The sequence below is a fragment of the Mytilus californianus genome, unplaced genomic scaffold, assembly GCF_021869535.1.
Source record: "Mytilus californianus isolate M0D057914Y unplaced genomic scaffold, xbMytCali1.0.p SCAF_17, whole genome shotgun sequence".
NCBI lineage: Eukaryota > Metazoa > Mollusca > Bivalvia > Mytilida > Mytilidae > Mytilus > Mytilus californianus.
The window spans coordinates 1343327-1363959 of NW_026262659.1; the positions used below are offsets into that span (position 1 = coordinate 1343327).

At 33.9% G+C, this 20633-nt stretch overlaps 1 protein-coding gene across 1 annotated transcript; it reads right to left on the minus strand.

Moving 5' to 3' along the window:
* Positions 1–2796: 2796 nt before the first annotated feature.
* On the minus strand, positions 2797–4289 carry LOC127726220 (uncharacterized). Its single transcript, XM_052233530.1, has 2 exons — positions 4203–4289; positions 2797–3632 (listed from the first exon to the last, which is right to left on the minus strand). The coding sequence occupies exons 1-2, from the start codon at positions 4285–4287 to the stop codon at positions 3151–3153; spliced, it is 567 nt and encodes a 188-aa protein (XP_052089490.1). The 5' UTR covers positions 4288–4289; the 3' UTR covers positions 2797–3150.
* Between the last annotated feature and the right edge of the window lie 16344 nt (positions 4290–20633).

Here is a 20633-nt window from a genome sequence, read left to right on the forward strand (position 1 = left end):
CAGCCTTCCCTTTGTGGTATGGTACCTTGCAGTACAATTTCAGAGAGATCCAAACACTTGAACACATGTTATTGTCTGGAAACTAGAAAAATGCTTGTTTTTTGGCCCCTTTTTGGTCCCAAATTCCTAAACGTTTAGGGCAATTACCCCCAAACTCAAACCCAGCTTTCCCTTTGTGATATGAAACCTTGTAGTACAATTTCATAAAGATCCATACACTTACACACAAGTTATTGCCATGAAACTAGAAAAATGCATGTTTTTTGCCCCTTTTTGGCCCCTAATTCCTAAAATTTTGAGGCAATTACCCCCAAAATCAATCCCAGCATTCCCTTTGTGATATGGAACCATGTGATACAATGTCAGAGAGATCCATAGACTTACACACAAGTTATTGTCATGAAACTAGAAAAATGCTTGTTTTTTGCCCCTTTTTGGCCCCTAATTCCTAAAATTTGGAGGCAATTACCCCAAAAATCAATCCCAGCATTCCCTTTGTGGTATGGTACCTTGCAGTACAATTTCAGAGAGATCCATACACTTGAACACAAGTTATTGTCTGGAAACTAGAAAAATGCTTATTTTTGGCCCCTTATTCCTAAACTTTTTGAGCAATTACCCCCAAACTCAATTCCAGCTTTCCCTTTATGATATGGAACCTTGTAGTACAATTTCATAAAGATCCATACACTTACACACAAGTTATTGCCATGAAACTAGAAAAATGCTTGTTTTTTGCCCCTTTTTGGCCCCTAATTCCTAAAATTTGGAGGCAATTACCCCTAAATTCAATCCCAGCATTCCCTTTGTGATATGGAACCTTGTGATACAATGTCAGAGAGATCCATAGACTTGCACACAAGTTATTGTCATGAAACTAGAAAAATGCTTGTTTTTTGCCCCTTTTTCCTAAAATTTGGAGGCAATTACCCCCAAAAATCAATCCCAGCATTCCCTTTGTGATATGGAACCTTGTGGTACAATGTCAGAGAGATCCATACACTTACACACAAGTTATGTCTGGAAGTTACATAAATGCTTATTTTTGGCCCCTAATTCCTTAACTGTTGGTACCATAACCCCCAAAATCAATCCCCACTTTCCTTTTGTGGTATTGAACCTTATTTTAAAATTTCATTGAGATCCATTCACTTAAACTAAAGTTAGAGTGCGAAAACTAATGTGTCTTCGGACGACGACGCCGGACGACGACGACGCCAACGTCATACCAATATACGACCACAAAATTTTTTTTGCGGTCGTATAAAAAGTTCTTAATTAAGAAATAAACTGATTCGCTGAGCGCAGCTGGATACACCCGCAGAGGTACTACCCTGAACAGCTGGGGCAAAAATGGACACAATATTCAAGCTTGATACAGGTCTGAATTTGGAATGTAATTAAATATTTGACATATTATAGTTTCTGAATAAATGTAGTCAATGAACTTGAAATCGGTTATATGAATTGAATTTATATTCAATTAAAGATTTCTTGCTGTTGTGCAATACACTGTGCTGTTGTGCAATACTTAATAAATCTGTTGCCAGACTATAAACAAATAAAGTTCAATTTCTTCTCAATGTCATATTTGAAATTTATGAAAATCAATAGGGAGATTACATCAATAGCTATAAATAATTCACCAAAGTTTCATGTGAACTGCTTAAAGCATTTTTGAGTTGTTGTCCAAAAACTGGAAAATCCCCCCTTTTTTAATGAATAAAACCCCATAACTCAGAAATGTAAAATCTAAAATTTATAAAATTCTAAAGGGAGCTTACGGATTGATAATTTAGTCTTAGATGCAAGATTTTTTTATCAGTTGTTAGTGGCTTTGAACTAGCTGTCAGTAACTGCGAGTACTCTCAGATTTGTACTTAGTGTCTTTTTGTTGTTTGGATGTACAACTACCCGACCATGTCCACTTGTATTTGTATTTATCCATCTGATGAGTTTAGCCTCTTTCAACTGATTTTTATAGTTCTTTCTTATATTGTACTGTTACACCACTGTCCCAGGTTAGGGGGAGGGTTGGGATCCCGCTAACATGTTTAAGCCCGCCATATTCTGTATGTACATGTATGTGCCTGTCCCAAGTCAGGAGCCTATAAAAGTGTAATTCAGTGGTTGTCGTTTGTTTATGTGTTGCATATTTGTTATATTTGTTCATTTTTTTTACATGTACATAAAATAGGCCGTTAGTTTTCTTGTTTGAATTCTTTTACATTGTCATTTCTGGGCCTTTGATAGCTGACTGTGCGGTATGGGCTTTGCTCATTGTTGAAGGCCGTACTGTGACCTATAGCTGTTAATTTCTGTGTCATTTGGTCTCTTGTGCATGTGTGGAGAGTTGTCTCATTGGCAATCATACCACATCTTCTTTTTTATATTTACATCAACAGATATAAAAAATTCACCAAAGTCAAGGTAAGACAACAAAACTTAGTTGTAAGATCTCTGAAATTTTTTACAGGGTACGAGTTTTTCTCATTGTTGGAGATTGTACGGTGACAGTAACACCTGTAACTGCTTAAACCCATTTCTTATGCACTTTAGTTTGATAAACTCACTGAATATCATACCACATCTCCTTATTTTTATATGCATTACAATTTACATGTGCATGTAATTGTAAATATATATATATCAGAACAAAATTCATTGCGTCACTTTTATTTATGCATCCTTTGGCACAATACAAGTTCTAAAATTACACAACATAAAACAACTAAATGTTATTTCAGATGAAAGTTTGATTCAGTTCCATTCATAGGATTTATTAGAATTTTAAGTCCAATAATTCGCTCTATGTGACATAGAGACATAGTTGACTAAACCATCAGGTGTCGAACATTCAAGAATTTTCAGTGTTTCTGTTTTTATTTGATGAAAAGGTTGCCTGAGCTCTAGGAGCTTTAGGTTTTATCACAGGATATTCTGTGCTGTCAATAATAATCCAAGTCGTAGGAAACTTTAATTTGAAGTTGGATGGTGAAAAATACCTGACTAAACCACTAGATGGCCAAGTGTTAGCCTCACACCACTGTTTAGACATAAAAACAATCCATGTATACACAATATTCTTAACACTAGATTCAATCTAGAATCTAGACAGTTCAAAGTTGGTTGTATGATGCCTCAATTTCATCAGTCATAAAAAAACTGATTTTCAACTGACACCCTATCAATTTGAAAATATATGTATCTCAAACAATGTGCTGCTGGACCAAGTGTGGTCAAAACAAATAAAAATTTAGTATACAACTCTAAACCGGTATAAAAATGCATGGCTGTGTCACGTATCTTCATTTCAAAATTCTCTGCTGAAAACATAGGCATTGATGGTGTTTGCGTAATTCCATCTGTGAAGCTCAACATTAGCTCGGCAGTTGGTGGTGGACAGTCATAAATCCTTTCTGCAGTATGAATGACTTCTTCAGGAAAACCAACTTTACAATCAAAACTTTCCTCTAGATTTCTACTACAATATTCATCAAGTTTATTTCTTTTGTTTTCACAGGAAACTGCCCTGATTTTTCTTTTTGCGGACGATTCAGCCTCTTGCTTGGTCCAGGAAAATAGGCTGGGAATTGCAGTAGACTTAAGTCTCTGTATGGTGGGTTTGCGCCCTGAAAAAGGTTATAAAACATTAGTTTTTTTATAATTAAATGAACTTCCATTAGCAATGTATACTTTGTACTACCTGGCGAAATATTAACTAGATTTATTCATTACAATCTGGATAAAACTATGTTTGCCTGATTCAATGTATGTTATGTAAATCCAAAGGACAAACAATGAGAGACTTATGCAACAAACGTACATTGTTTGTACCTAAATAACTATAATATAGATGAGAGCATGTCATTGTTTTGTTCCTGTTAACATTGTCATTGATATTTTTCAAGAAAGTCTATGAGGCATAGCTTATGCATTCCTGTCATTACTACATTAGCATAATTACTGCTAAAATAATTCTCAGTATGATATACCTCTTGTAAGAAATCATTATAATTGTAGCAATCACCAAAAAATCTCAAACAGATCACATTGAATCGTAATCCAAAAAATTATGACGTCTTGAATTACCCATCCCCTTTTATTCTAAAACGATAATTGCGGTTGTAAACAGACTTTGGTTTATTCGCATGGCGATTACATATATAACTATATAGTTCACAAAGAAAATAGAGTTTTACCATGAATAGTTTCCTGCACGTAGTCTTTTTCAGTAAAACGTGCCTTGCAAACAACAGCTGATTGAGATGGACTCCACGATATCATCGTGTTCAATCTGCGTATGGGCCATGGCGTTGATCCAACTTTTCCTTCTTTTTAAGTCATTTGGAAATGCATGTCCTCCTCTTAAATGACATCCAGGTACACAACAACAAGTACTTATCATCGTTAATTAAAAATATAACTGAAATAGTTGCACAGTGCAGAAACCGGAAGTAGAGGAACAGGATCCGCTACCACGGCGCCACCTATTCAGGAACGATAATTTGCTACTTTATATAACTGCGAAAATAACGTTAGACGGGTTCACGTGCATAAACAGAAATGCGCTTTAAATTGTATAATATAATTCATGTTCAGTCGACCTTTAATTATTATATCAACGACTGAAATGATTTATAAACATCTAGATTGCAGATAACACTCGAAATTAACCCGAGCTCTTTCCACACGGAATTCAAATAATTCTAGTTTGTCAATCGGTTGACTGCTTATAATGCAAAATACTAATATATCAAAAGTTTTTAAAACTAACAAAACACAATGATCGTTTCTCTATTTCCCAATGTAAATGAAATGAAACAAAAAAAAATTTTATATCGCAATAAGAAGAGGAGAGAATTCAACATTTCCGGATCTACTTGGTGTCTAATGACCCCCCACGTAGATAAGTTGGATATCGCGGAAGGAAGGATTAACCCGGCAACTAGAAAGGCATTAAAGCACTGCCTTTAAAAACTACAAAAATATTGCATGTACAGTTAATGAAGAAGTTATTTCATCAAATAGATAAGATTTTCACTCATGACACAAATCGACTGGGTGTCGTCGCCATCGGGGATAATTGATAAATGGGATTAAATTGACCGCCAAGATGGTGTAGAGAACCACCTCTGGAGAACCTTAACATTAATAAGTAATACTCACCAAAATGTCTTTATAATTAACGCTATTTTCTTTTGGAAAATTTCAGAAAGATGCTGATAAACTTACTTGGTGACACAGATTATTTTCTTGTAATGGCGCGAAATATATTCTTACTCTTAATGCTTGACGTAACAAAATTTGTATATAATTATATTTAACTAAAGCTCAGCGTAAATTTGCAGAAGCATGACAAAACATTGATAATAAAATGTGTAAATATTTCTGTAAAAGAACATAATTTTACTTTACCAGTATACTTCACTTAGAATTACATTTGAGCGCAAGAAAATCTCTATGTGAATCGGCTCGGGGTCGAAGTTCAACATTTCAACGGAAATTTTTGCGTCTGCTTGCGTTGCTTTAGATCGAGGCCACAGCTTTTCAACCAATCGGGGAATGTTTACTTGGGGCATACATCTATTTTTACTGCAGGTTTCGACATGTTTAAATCGGGATTATAGAAAAATGGAATGTTGTTGGTAGATACAGAACAGAAAATGATGAACACTTTTAGCAAAAGATCAATTGGATCGGGGGTCTGTGAATTCACATTATTTGTACAACTCTCCTTACTCTTGGGAAGCGTGTGCTTTACATCGAGGCTTGCGTTGCTTTACATCGAGGCTTTCGTTGCTTTACATCGACGCCATAGTAGTTCAACCAATCGGGGAATGTTTATTTGGGGCATACATCTATTTTTACTGCAGGTTTTGGCATATTTTAATCGAAATTAGAGAAAAATGGAATGATGTTAGGAGATATAAAACAGAAAATGATAAATATTTTTAGCAAAAGATGAATTGGATCGGGGTTCTGTGTATTCACATTATTTGTACAACTCTCCTTACTGATGGCAAAAAATGGAATTTCCGTGACCTAAATGGTTCGCGAAAAATAATATTTTTATATATATATAGTAACTATTAAACTACAACAAGTCTTTATTATTTTGTGCAATAATAAGCTTGAAAAGTCATATTACCCAGTATTGCCCAGTATTACCCGTTTCTAGGAGTATTGCCCACCCCGGGAAAAACGGGACCAGGGTTTTACCGCCCGGGTAATACTTTGCCAACCCTGTAACATGGCGATCATTGTGATTTCCTATATTATTTTATCATAATCAATGTTTTTATTAAAAGTCACCAATATGTGCTAATATTAAAATTTCGAGTGTTATTCGGTTAAAAACGGTGTCATTCCTGTTACCCTTGACTTGCTTCCGTTTTTGCCAATCTTTGACTGATTTTCGGGTTTACATGCATGTCATGGATACAGTCAAATGGTTTTTCGTGAAAAGTATAGCACTAGCATCTTCCTAAAAATGTGCATGATTATATTTATGAAAAAGTATTTATCACTTTCCCTAATAAATATTGCCGGAATGGCTTTGAGTGGTATCCCGTCTATGGGAACGATTCACAATGTGGGGTACTAGCTCTTTATTCACACACAAGTCGGCAGTTCAATACAATAAACATAAACAAATTGGTAAAGTCCAAATTCATTTAATAAAGTCCAAATATAAAATATCAGTGTTACAAATTAGTTATTTTAAGCCAAAAACAATATATATGATTGCGATGGAAAATCCGAACGCAGTTCATGTGCTCTCGTTGGCATATCCAAACGGAGTCCCTGAATATCAATTTATCTTTCTTTAAATACCAAATAAAGTTGCTATAACAACACAGTTTGTTGGGGTCATGTTGTAAACAGAAATTATATAATTAAGTGATTTAATTCATCAAAGAGAATTACGATAGGTGATCAATCCATCAATCAATTGAATTATGTGTGTATTTGATATGACCGAATAAAAGTTGCATAACGAACTTGCAAGATGTTTGCATAAGCTTAGAGTTTAAAAGGTTATTGACAAATATAAATTTATAATCTTACATGTTTCAGATGTTTACAAATATTTCGGACATTTAAAGTCATAGCGAATTTCGAGATCGTTACAATTGAATAAATAAAATATGCATGCTGCATACGAAATGTACACAATAGAAATCGATATAATAAGACAGTTTGAAATAGAAAATTAAGTACCAAAATACTGTGTGACATATTTACCTTTCATTGCGCTTTCCAAGTACAATAAATTGGTACGTAATCCATCAAAACGAAACACTTTCGTTGTGTTGACTTTCTAATATTGTTTCGTTCCCCGGATTCTTCCAGTTAATCGACAATGTAACCCATTTCAATATATCTGTTTATAATAACTTTTTGACCCATCAGTTTGAAAAACCAAAGGTCTTTGTATCAACTATCTGACTATCTTTGTCCATTCCTTTTAAGATCTTTTAAACAGTAAAACTTGAATTCAGCGGCAGACGAGCGTCCATGGATTTTGCGTCATAGTATGAAAACGGCAACGGTGAAAAGTTTTCCGGGTTTCCGTATTCGACGTGCCAAGCTTGCGTACATTTACGTATATATAATATATGAGAGTTAGTCTGGTATCAAATATGGGGATTTAAATAAGGACAAAAAAAATTAGATAGTTGGAAAGCAAAAATATAGAATGAAGGATCATAGAGAATAATTGAGTATATTTAAATTATGAAGAATCATGCAACATTATTCTCAGAGCATATCTGGGACTAGTATAATAGTCCCAGAGCATATAGCTGTCTCTGGAAGAATTGAGAATAAAGAAAAACTAAATAAAGAATATTCAATCATTTATATATTATTTATAACTCATTCACATTTTGTTCCATTCAGAATTAAATAACTCAGTCACTCTGCTGAGGCCGGGGAGCATGGGAAGTTGGAAAAATTGACAAACGAGAATTACTGTAATCAGAGAAGAATTAAATGTTAGACAGTTAGAGTGTAATAAATAAAATATTAACATATATTTTTCAAAATGTTGTCACAGAAAACACAGATTTTTTTTATTACTAATAAGATTCTGCAATTTGAGTATCTATGTCCAACAGATGTCAGTGACTGATTACTAGAAATTTTACTAATCTGATAGACGTTTAGTTAAGAATCTGTGACAGTTATTTTGTAATATTATTAGGAAATTGCCTACCGCCTCCTTGATTTAGAATTGCATACTCTTCAAGGTTGCATGCATTTTGGAGGTTCGTGTTGCACATAGAGGCGGATTTAGAGCACCCTGCCCCTCCCCTTTTTGTGGGAAAAACTTTTGATTTATTATATCGGGAATCAATGAAGCATGACTAGGGAGGCCCCCTCTTTAGCAGTCAGTGGGCCCCCTTATGAAAATTTCTGGATCCGTCACTGGCACAATCTTTAGTTTTTGTGTAATATTAAGCCCAACGGTTACTGTTGTTTTTATCTTTCATTCTTGTAACTTTTCTCATTTTATTGGATTTATGGTTATAAATTACCACTTTAATTGGTATCCTCTTTCGATTTCACGGTTAACAACATACCCACAGCTAAAGCCATGTACTGTAAAAAAAATCATCTTCCCGAAAAATAGTTTTATTTTCACCTGCAGGCCGGAGATTTCTGTCCAGAATTTCATACTAAGGTTGTTTGGGTATCACAGTTTAAAAATGTTATCACCGTTGATCCAATAAACAAATCCTTGGTTGATCTATTCTTAAACGACTTCTTTCCAGTAGTACACTCACAATGGTATTAATGACATTAATGCCTCCAACCTGGGACTATTAATTTATCGAGACTATTATACTTAGTATAAAATAGTATAATAGTCCCAGCTCCAACATTGATATTTATGTTCCCCTTATAAATAGAATAGAGAAATTGAGGACATTTGTTCCACATTTTATGAACTTTGAAAGAACACAAGCACGTGTAACTTTTGACACCACGTGCAGGCAAGTGCCTGCAGGACACTGAGGTGGTGGTAAGTTTATAACAGTAAACCAGAGGCGGATTTAGAGGGTTTTTCAGGGGGCCCGGGCCCCCTTTTGTGGGAAAAGTTTGGTTGATTATATAGGGAATCACTGAAGCATGACTGGAGCGGGGCCCCTCTTAGGCAGTCAGCAGTGGCTGATCCAGAACTTTTCATAAGGGGGGGCCCGCTCCAGTCATGCTTCAGTGATTCCCTATATAATCAACCAAATTTTTACCAAGAAAGGGGGGCCCGGGCCCCCCAGGCCCCCCTGGATCCGCCTATGGTCAGTGGGTCCCCCTTATGAAAATTTCTGGATCCGCCACTGTAAACCCCTCTCAACCCACCAAATGCTTGCTTGAAATACAAGTAAAATATAAGCAGGTAATTATATCCTTTGCTCTTATTCCACACCAAAGATGAAGAAATGTATGATAAAGTTATAATGGTATATTATTCTGTACATTGTATAAGGGACGAAGTATGTAGTTGCTAGTGACTATTGTTTGTCGTGATTTAAACACGATAATGGTGTTGCTTTCCCCTTAATCTTATGAGCCGTATTGAACAGGACAGACTACCTCAAACACTCTGAAACTTTTCAAGTACTTTCTATATGCTCATGTGTATTATCTTGTTAGCATAGTTTTGTACTTGGAAAGATAATCAGAATGGTCAACAATCAAGTATTGACAATGTTAATTGGTCACGTTTGTTTGAACTACCAAAACTGGCAAAAGGTAATTTTTAATTTAGCCTTGTACAATCCAATGTCAATATTACATACATTGACCCTTGTGTTACAAAAATGACTGATTGTTACAATCAGTCATTTTTGTAACACAAGGGTTACAAATAAGAAAATCCTAAATAAAATATGCAAATGTATAATTTAGTTCCATAACCTGATAACTCTATGACAATGTATGAAGCACCTAAGACTTAAATATATCTTCTTGTATATGTCTGTCTTTTGTCCAAGATAGTAGGCAGATACATAGGAATAATAAGAGATGTAAGGTTATTGTAACACACCTTTGAGAAAGTTATTCAATAACAATAATAACAAAAACACAACACTGTTGAACACATACAGATATTCCAAGTTCTAAGTCATTTTTTTTCAAAGTGGTGAAGATCAAAAGATCTGCCATTAACACCAAATTCTCCCAATAACGCATACTTCTTTTACCTGTGTATATGTATTTAAAGAAATACCAATGAAAATCTTATTTAAAATAAATGTTTAAAGATTATACTTTTAATTGTTCAAATAAGAAGAAGATTTTATGGGGGAAGGGGGATGATTCAAAGAATCCCCTGGCCTACTCCTTTTAGGAATTATATATATATATATATTTAGAGAGACAGAGAGAGAGAGACTTTTTACAAGTCTAATCTCACTATTTTTCAGGATCCTGGACCCATATCTGACAATTGCAACTTTATTTACATGTACTTTGCTTTTTTTTCCTGCGATTATTTTCCTAAGCTGATTGGATAAAATACCATTTATTATGGTGACAATTAAGGATAATCAGGGGCTGATCAAGCCATTTTTAAAAGGGGGAGGGTCCCAACACAGGATAAAAGGGGGGTTCCAATTATATTTCCCCATTTAAATGCATTGATCATTAAAAAAAAAGGGGTTCATGTGAAAATAAATTTTTTAAAAGTAAAATAAGATTTTCAATGGAATATATGTCTTACAAGGTATTAGATGTTAATAAACAAGTTTTAATTTTGATGTTAATTTTTTTCAACTTGGACACAATTAACTTTTTTTTCATGTGAATTTCACATGAAAAATTTAACGTAAAATTCATGTGAAAAATTTAACTTGAATTCACATCAACAAAATTTGCCTGTGTAACACATGCGTTACACATGCGTTTGACTATACATGTGTTACACATGCAAATATCGCATGTATCACATGCGTTTTCCAACACATGCGTGACACGGGTGTTTTTCTGACACATGAGATTCACATGCGTGTGTTACGCATGTGAACGCATGTGTACCACGCATGATTCACATGGGTGGCAAGAAACATGCGTATTACGCATGTGACACACATGTGACACATGCGTTTTTAGGTACATGCGTGACACATGTGTGGCATTTTTGCCCTAGTATACAAGTGATTCTTTCATAAAATTGCAAAGGCTTTAAATTAAGTCCAATTCATGTCGTATGTCAGGTTGAACCAAACTGTATGACACATACTGTGGAAACCTGATTGAATTGAAGCAAAATGTATGACAAATACTGTGAAAATAGCGTTGATTTGAATAAAAATGTTTTACACATACTGTGGAAATTGTGTTGAGTGAATCAAATTGTGCGACAACTACGTTGGATGAACTTCAATGTATATTGTGTTGAGTTGATTGAAATAAACATATTGAGGATGAACGGCATTGTATATTAGGTTCAGTTGAAAGGAAATGTAATACAGATACTGTTGATGGATTTTATTGTATATTGTGTTGAATAAAAAACGAATTTAAATGATTGACATTCATTTTTCATAAAATCATTTGCTCAGATACGTATCTTTTACAAATTGGAACCCGCCAAGATAATCGCCAGAACAACTAGCAACTTGCATATTGTAGGTTTTTCTTCTGTTAAATATTTCCATTTTCTTATGATGTCCTCAGTTTGGTCGTACATCTTATGATAATCTGTCTTTGTCTGTTCTATAGAACTAATTGTAATTCCTAGTTCTATACCCAGTCGTAAAGCGCAGTTACCAAGTTGGGTGGGTAGATTATTTAGAACATCATCATTTGGAACTTCCTCTGGTCCGACATTTGTAAATTCTGTAAAAGAATATATATTCTTAAAAATACGTCAAAAACACTGTATCTATCATTTGAAGTTTCCATTTCTTATACATTTCTATCATCTTGAAAACTATTTCATTAAATGATTTGGACCACTCAAGACAGGTTACGTTTGGTGTAAGTCGTTTTCAATTTTATCGCTCTAGAGCTATTCTACATGTGCTTGATGGTAGGAAATTTCAAAATGTTTTGGTTTCCAGGTACATGTAATAAAAAGGGAACTGCTTTTTGAAATTGTTTGAAACTGTAATGCAATGGTTTGGACCACTGCAGACATGTTTTTTGGGGAATTTGGTTGAGATCATCATTCATCTTCCAGAGTTACGGTACCTGATTGTTGAAAACATTCAGATATTTTAGTTTCCATATGATAAATAGATAACTGTGTTTTAACATAATTTACATTGTGATAGATTGTGCAAAAACTCTTAAGACAAGTTAATTAACATGGACTACGCCAGAGCATGGGCCAAACGAGAAGAAGTTGAACTGGACACTTTGTCAGAATGGGTCAAAACAATCAGGTCTCTGATAAACGTCGCATTCATAAGTTGAAAAAACTGTGTGAATGATCGACCAAAGTCTGTTTTCAGAGACATAGGCTGTGAAATGTCTATCATCTCTTCACGATAAGTATGTTGTTGTTCCTGCGGACAAGGCTTCGAATAATATTGTCTTTGAATGTAAATCGTACTACTATGAGTGTCTTGTAAAAGAATTAGGAATAAATGAGCATTCTGGAAATCCCACATACACAAACATATCATTTAACAAGGATCATTGTTTATAAAGTACGGATCCTGAAATACCATTTTCACTGTACATGCCATAGATTTCTAATGTACTATGATAAATAAACAGACGAAAAACTGATGATTTCGGAATAAAATGATATATTATAGATCAAAGGAATGTTTTAATGCACTCATGATACAGGTCAGAGATGCAGACTGGTCTATATCGCACATACAGCGATCTAGGTGTGAAATCGTTACACAAATAGGTAAATATTGGGAATATTTCACGAACAGAGCTTGCATTAGATTTAAAAGCAGCTGTACAGTTTTAATTTCAGAAAAATATACCTTTTAACATAATCAAGCATGTTGTATAACTTTAAACAGGTTTTGTTATTCAGTTTGTTGATATTGAGTTGAATTCCACTATGCTGCTTTCGTTATGCGATTCATATTTACTGTCGAATAATGATACACTACATTCATTTTCACTGTAGGGGCGATTCATTTCTATTGTATATGCGGTTTATTTTCACAGAAGTAATCTTTTTCATTTTCATCAAATAGAGTGTTAGTTCAGAGACTCACTGACTGTTTATGACGTCTTTTCACTAAATCCATTGGATGTTGGATGTGTAATGATTGATAATTTAGTCTTAGATGCATGATTTAGTGTCTTTTTGTTGTTGGGATATATAAGTACCCGGCCACGTCCACTCTGTGTTTTTGTTAGATATATTTCTATTTGTATCCATCTGATGAGTAAAGCCTTTTTCAACTGATTTTTTTAGTTCATTCTTATGTTGTACCGTTACACCACTGCCCGTGGTTAGGGGGAGGGTTGGGATCCCGCTAAATGTTTAACCCCGCCACATTATGTATGTATGTGCCTGTCCCAAGTCAGGAGCCTGTAATTCAGTGGTTGTCGTTTGTTGCTGTGTTACATATTTGTCTTTCGTTCATTTGTTTTGTACATAAATTCGGCCGCTAGTTTTCTCGTTTGAATTGTTTTACAATTATCATTTTGGGACCTTTTATAGCTGACTATGCGTTATGGGCTTTGCGCATTTTTGAAGGCAATAAAGTGACCTATAGTTGTTAATTTCTATGTCATTTGGTCTCTTGTGAGAAGTTGTTTCATTGGCAATCATACCACATCTTCTTTTTATAAATAAAGTAAGAAGGATTAGATAATGTTCACTTTGTAAGTGAAAGTCTAACAAATTACAAAAATGAATTCCGTAAAAATAAGAGCATTTATTGCTAAAAATATTCAATTCTATCTATTTTAAATAATTCTCTAGAATATATATGAAGGATTAAATGTATTCATTCCTATTCCTATGATATTTCATCATTGAATACATATACCTTGCACAGTTAAGCACATTAACGGTCACCGAAAACGGTGCTTAAGTTTTGGGTTTCGGATTAAATCTAGTGTACTATCCATCACATACTAATAAAACGTCATTAATGAATGCATCTTGGATAACAAAGAGCGTTTACACAACGACCTACATTTTTTACTTGAGTGACTGGTTACGTTTTCAGTTTATAAATGTTTTGTTTAGTCCCAGATGTAGTACTGTCAATACATTACAATTATTTAATACTTCTGCTCGACGAAATAGAAGTCATGGTCACAGAACATATATACCACCTGCTGTGCACACCGTGACAATTGATAGTCTGTTAACGTCTGTTCAAAAACCTTTAGGAATTCACCATATCAGAACTAAATTATACTCCATTCCATTGTCTAAACTTTTTTTACTAATTCAAGAGGCCCAAAATACTCCCGTTATTGATTCTGGTTCTGTTTTGTATAGATTAGTTGCAATAATCATGGACATTGCTAACCATAGACTATTCAAACCCGACTACATACAAAAATGAGGAAAAACGTAATTTTTTTAAGGTAGAAATTAAGGTTTAGATGCTATTAATATTAGCAATATTATCCACCAGAAATCTGTACAAAAAACTATACCAGATTACTTCAAAATAAAGCTACACCTGTAATTTCTTATACTGACACCAAGTCTATTGCATCCAAGATTTTCAACCACAAGAGGGTTTTAGAGGCCTTTAACCTCAAAGATGTGAAATCCAAGCCTCCGGATTGCTCATGTGCATCGTCGCAATACAGTTATAGTCCAGCTGGTCATGTTATTACTGGCGACTTTGGCATCGTTACCAATGAACAGAGGTGTTAGCCAAGGCACCAAAATATAGAATTCCCCAGCCCATCAACTGGAAAAAGAACTTCAGGTTACTGATGGATGCAGTTGAGGACCATGCAATAAAATGGGTAAAGCGCGAACCAGACAAACCAGAACTGGACACTTTGTCTGCATGAATCAAAGCTATTCGATCATGCATTCAGAAACTCATTCAGAAACTACGATGTACTATGAGCACAAGGGTTGGTAACCCTTTCAATAATCCGGAGGTTGTGGATGCTTTATCCTCTTTGCATGACAATATATCGTTGTTCCAGCAGATAAAGCCTCCAATAATATTGTCTTAATATGTAAAAACCATTATTTGCAATGTCTCACAACAGAGCTTGGAATAAATAGAACAACTGGTAATCCTACATATTCTTTAACATCATTTACCAAGGATGAAATTTTACAAAATCACAAATCTGTCCTTCTTTCTTTTTGTATCAACATCAAAGAAAACGACGAAAATTTACCGTCATTATACTGGATACCAAAACTTCACAAAACTCCATATAAAGAACGATACATAGCTGGATCATCAAAATGTTCGACTAAACATCTTTCTAAAGTACTGACTACTATACTTTCTACAGTTAAAGATGGCCTTCAAAAATATTGTGATGAGATATATTCTACCAGTGGTGTTAACCAGATGTGGATTCTCAAAAATTTGAAAGATCTACTGCTTAATCTTCGATCACAATCTTTGCAATTTTGCAGCAACATAAAGACTTTTGATTTTTCTACGCTTTACACTACTATTCCCCATGCTCAGTTAAAAGATCGACTTCACCATCGATTAAAGATTAAAAATGACACTCCGTAAATTTTATGAACACCATCACGAATTCGTTGATCCATACGATGTGTCTTTGTCCAAACTAACTAAGGACATTTTTACCACGTCTTAGATTGTGGTTTGCCATTACGTCGTCTGATCTTTTAAGTACAGAACGTGACCTATTCCCGATTTTGACTGTTTTGCTGAGTGTGAATTCGCATTGCTATGAGACGTGTCACGGTATTTTTCTATCCAAAATTCATGTATTTAGTTTCGATGTTATATTTGTTATTGTCAAATGTCTTATCGTTTGTAGTTGTAATTCTTACTTTTTCTGTTCTATTCGTGTGTGAGGGTAAAGATATTTATCGCCCAGTTCATTTATAGATTTCAGTTTATGTCAACTATACTTACACTATGTATTTGGTTTTCAGTTTGATTTAGAAGAAATATAGTTGGGTGCAGACCAAGCATTACATAAAGCAAACGCAAGTTAACGCCGCGTGCACATATTTCGTTAGTTAACTTCAATTTTCGCGTTTACTAGTAAACGCGCGTTTACTAGAATTACGTTAACGCGGTCAAAATGGAAATTTCTAATGTCTACCCGAGTAAACGGGCGTTTACTCTGTGTCCGTTTAGTCAGTAGTAAACGGGCGTTTACTTCAGATTTCACAAATTTATTTTTACGTGCACTTAAAAGTAAACGTGCGTTTACTACTGATTTCATAAGTGTATTTTTACGTGCACTTGAAAGTAAACGCGCGTTTACTTTTCGCGTTAACTGATTGTGTAAATTAAGAAATAAACTTCGTGTTTATTTGTACATTTATTTTTATTAAAACGACTTTTATCTTAAGTTAATATTATACGTATGTGTGTTTCAAACAAGAACAATTCAAGAACGCTTAATTTTAATTCGAAATATTAATATTTATTAAATTACAAAAAATCAGTTCCAATAACTTTACTGATTAGCGGATTTTCTATATTTTCTTTTCAAAAGTTACATGTACAAATATCGAGGCGGATAGAAAAGTTATCCAACACATCAGAAAAATATTTCTATATGATAGGGTATAAACATCATTGTTTACGTTGCTTCGTTCCCCATTTTTAACTGTCTCTTCGAATTCCTTAATATAACTCGATGCATTTAATACATTATTTTAAATCGTAATTCACCTTGTTTGCCTTGGATTTACATGATTTAAGCTTCTGTTTTGCCAAATGTTCAAACGAAAAGTGTACAGTGTATTGAAAGGGATATTAATCAAGTGTTGTATAAGTATGTACATTTGTACCATCTCTTCAATTTAGACAGACTTATCCATAACCATTATAAATGATATTTGGGACGTCCGAAAAATATACTCGATCTGAACATGAATGAAATATTGCCACTGGACGTTATGCTACAAACAAAATCAATCAACCTACATAATATATTAACAGTATATTATTCCAAGAAGAGAACTTCTCATACTTTTCATTATAAAGTACATGAATCAGTCATGTGAGTGTTGAATAATGATGTCGTTAAATAGTTTTGTTTAAAATACAAACCATCACGAACTACTGACATAAAAAATTACTGACTTACTATGTGACTATCAGATTTACATAATAAAGTGCAAATATGGTCAGTTTTGGTTGATGCGGACAAATAATTTTGTTATACGAGTCAGTCTGAGGTATGAAAACTACTGAAATTTGTTTACGATTCAATATTTTGAATAAAAAGAGGACATGCTGGAACACTACATTGATGCGAACAAAATTTTTTAGTCATGTTCCAATATTGCTATCATTTGTATTATACAATCCATCCTTACATGAAAATATTACTGATTTACTATGCGACTATAAGATTTACATAACAAAATGCAAATATGGTCACTTTTGGTTGATGCGGACAAATAATTTTGTTATACGAGTCAGTCTGAGGTATGAAAACTACTGAAATTTATTTACAATTCAATATTTTGAATAAAAAGAGGACATGCTGGCACTCTAAATTGATGCGAACAAAATTTTTTAGTCATTATGTTCCAATATTGCTATCATTTGTATTATACAGTCCATCCTTACATGAAAAAATAACTCATTTACTATGGTGCTATATATAATAACGTGCTAATATAGTCAGTTTTGGTTGATGGGTAAAAAAAAATTTATTATACGAGTCAGTCTGAGGTAAGAAAACTACTGAAATTTGTTTACAATTCAATATTTTGAATAAAAAGAGGACATGCTGGCACTCTTAATTGATGCAAACAAAATTATTAGTCATTATGTTCCAATATTGCTATCATTTGTATTATACAATCCATCCTTACATGAAAAAATAACTCATTTACTATGCGGCTATATAGATTTACATAATAAAGTGCTAATATGGTCAGTTAAGGTTGATGCGGACAAATAATTTTATTATACGATCAGGCTGAGGTAAGAAAAATACTGAAATTTGTTTACGATTCAATATTTTGAATAAAAAGAGGACATGCTGGTACTCTTAATTGATGCAGAAATTTTTTTGTAGTCATTATGTTCTAATATTACTATAATTTGGTTTATATTATCCATCCTTACATGAAAATATTACTGATTTACTATGCTACTATAAGATTTACATAATAAAGTGCTAATATGGTCAGTTTTGGTTGATGCGAACAAATACATTTGTTATAAGAGTCAGTCTGATGTATGAAAACTACTGAAATTTGTTAACGATTAAATATTTTGAATAAAAAGAGGTCATGCTGGTTCCAATATTGCTGTCAATTATATTATACGGTCCATAATGGCATAAAAATATAACTGAATTACTACGCGGCTATATAGATAACTTGATAAAGGGCAAATCTGGTCAGTTAGGTAAATGAGATCAAATAATTTGTTTTACGAGTCATCCTGAGTCAGCCTGTCTGAGATGTGTAAACTGTTTGGTTTTGGTCACGATTAAATTATTTGAATAAAAGGACATACTTGAACTATTTATTTGTGAAGAAAAAGAAATTTACTATGATCAATTTTCAATTAATTAAAGAAGTGTGATTACACAGGGACAGTCTATACTAACGTTAGTATAGACTGTCCCTGGATTACATTATTAATTAACTGTATTCGTCAATATGTCAATAAAAAATGACAAGTTGGTGATTTAATTTTGATGTACCTTATCATTTGATATTTTGGGTCAGTGTATCCAGGATACGATGACAATCTGCGTTAACGCGCGTTTACTACAAACAGTAAACGTGCGTTTAATTTTGACGAAAATAGAAGACGCGCATTTTCAACGTTAACGCGGAAGTAAACGCGAAAGTAAACGCCCGTTTACTCTTTAAAAAATTAGAAGACGCACCGTTTTTGCGTTAACGCGGAGGTAAACCTGAAAGGTCTACAGCGTGTCAGAGGTATGTGGCGCATATACCCAGACTCTGATATTGACAGAGAAACTCTAGTCACTAACAACATTGCTGTACGTAGCAAGCGTATCAACATATTCAGTAGTAACCCAAGAACAAGCGAATATTCTACACCCTTTCACTTACGTGTTCGAGTAAAAGACGTCCCTTGTTCAGCTGATGATGGTCAGATCTTAAGAGCAATTGAAAATGAAGGCAACTGTAGTGTGCACAAAATATTCAGAGAAAGGCTTCGTGTGGATGGGTTGCTAACACATTGCCAAACGGGCGACCGCATTCTTCTTTGTGACCCATTAGAAAAACCCCTACCAAGAACCATTAAAATAGGCAAATATAGAGCCATGGTCTTCCATAAAGACCAAATGCCATCATCAAATGACAACCTTATTTGCAACAAATGCTTACAAAATGGGCACAAATTTCGGGATTGTCAGAACGATTGGGTTTGTAAGATGTGTAAGTGCCCAGGTCATAAGCAGGCAGATTGTCCAAGCTTTGATGTTCACAAAGAGGAAAGTAACAACATGTCTAACGAAAACAAAAGCAAAACCTTATCTGAAAGTGAAACAGACAGTGATGGATCAAACACTGAGTCTATTGAGGAACTTACAGAAGTCAACACTAGAACACAAGCCACCTCACAATTAACTACAACAAACACAAATCCTCAAGAAGTATCGAGTGTACTAGGAAAGGCCCTAAAGAAAATTACAAAATCAACATTTTCCTTCGAAAATAAAACCAACAATATTTCGGATGAAGCGGAAACCCCAAGAAAGAAAAAAAAAATCAACAAAAAAAAGGAAAAAATCTGAAGAAGTTAACGGAAAAAAATCAAACAAACAGACAACGATGTTTCAATTTAGTGCAGCTACACCAGATTCTCGCAGTGAAAAGCGTCAAGCAACGACACCAACTGATAAAGTACATGAACGATCCGTCCCTATTCAAAAACCAAAAGGGCATTAACTCATTGGAAGTCAACATCAATACAAGTTAATGTAGTTTACTAAAACAAACAAATAAACAGTAGTTTTAAATCCCCCCCCCCTTTTGTTGTTGTCAAAATCTTTTAAATAATCATGTGTGTATGCAAATTTTTATATGTTATTTTGTCTTTTTTTGTTGTTTTTACTTATATTATAAAAAATAAACAAAAAAACGGATATAGTATAATAAGAGATTATACATATTCCAATGAAAGAGTTAAACACAATTATAGATATACATGTCATTTATTCTTGATAATCAATGGTATTACTTTTTTAAAACGTCACGATTCACTTTATGAAAAACAAAATCCCAAACTACTAGCTAGGAGTTATCTTAAAAATTGGAACACATCTATCAAATGTTTTGCAAATGAAAACTTCAACATAAAGTTTATGTCAACAAAAAGTTATGACACATCAGTAGTTTCATATGCAAAGATATTCCGATTAGAGCAGAAAAATTCTAGCAACACATTTTCTCACTACCACAAATTAAATAATGTCATGAATCCAAGGCTATCATGTCTATTAAATCCCAACAAATTTAGGCCAAACATTGCACGAATATTCCAGCTTCTTGTGCAATT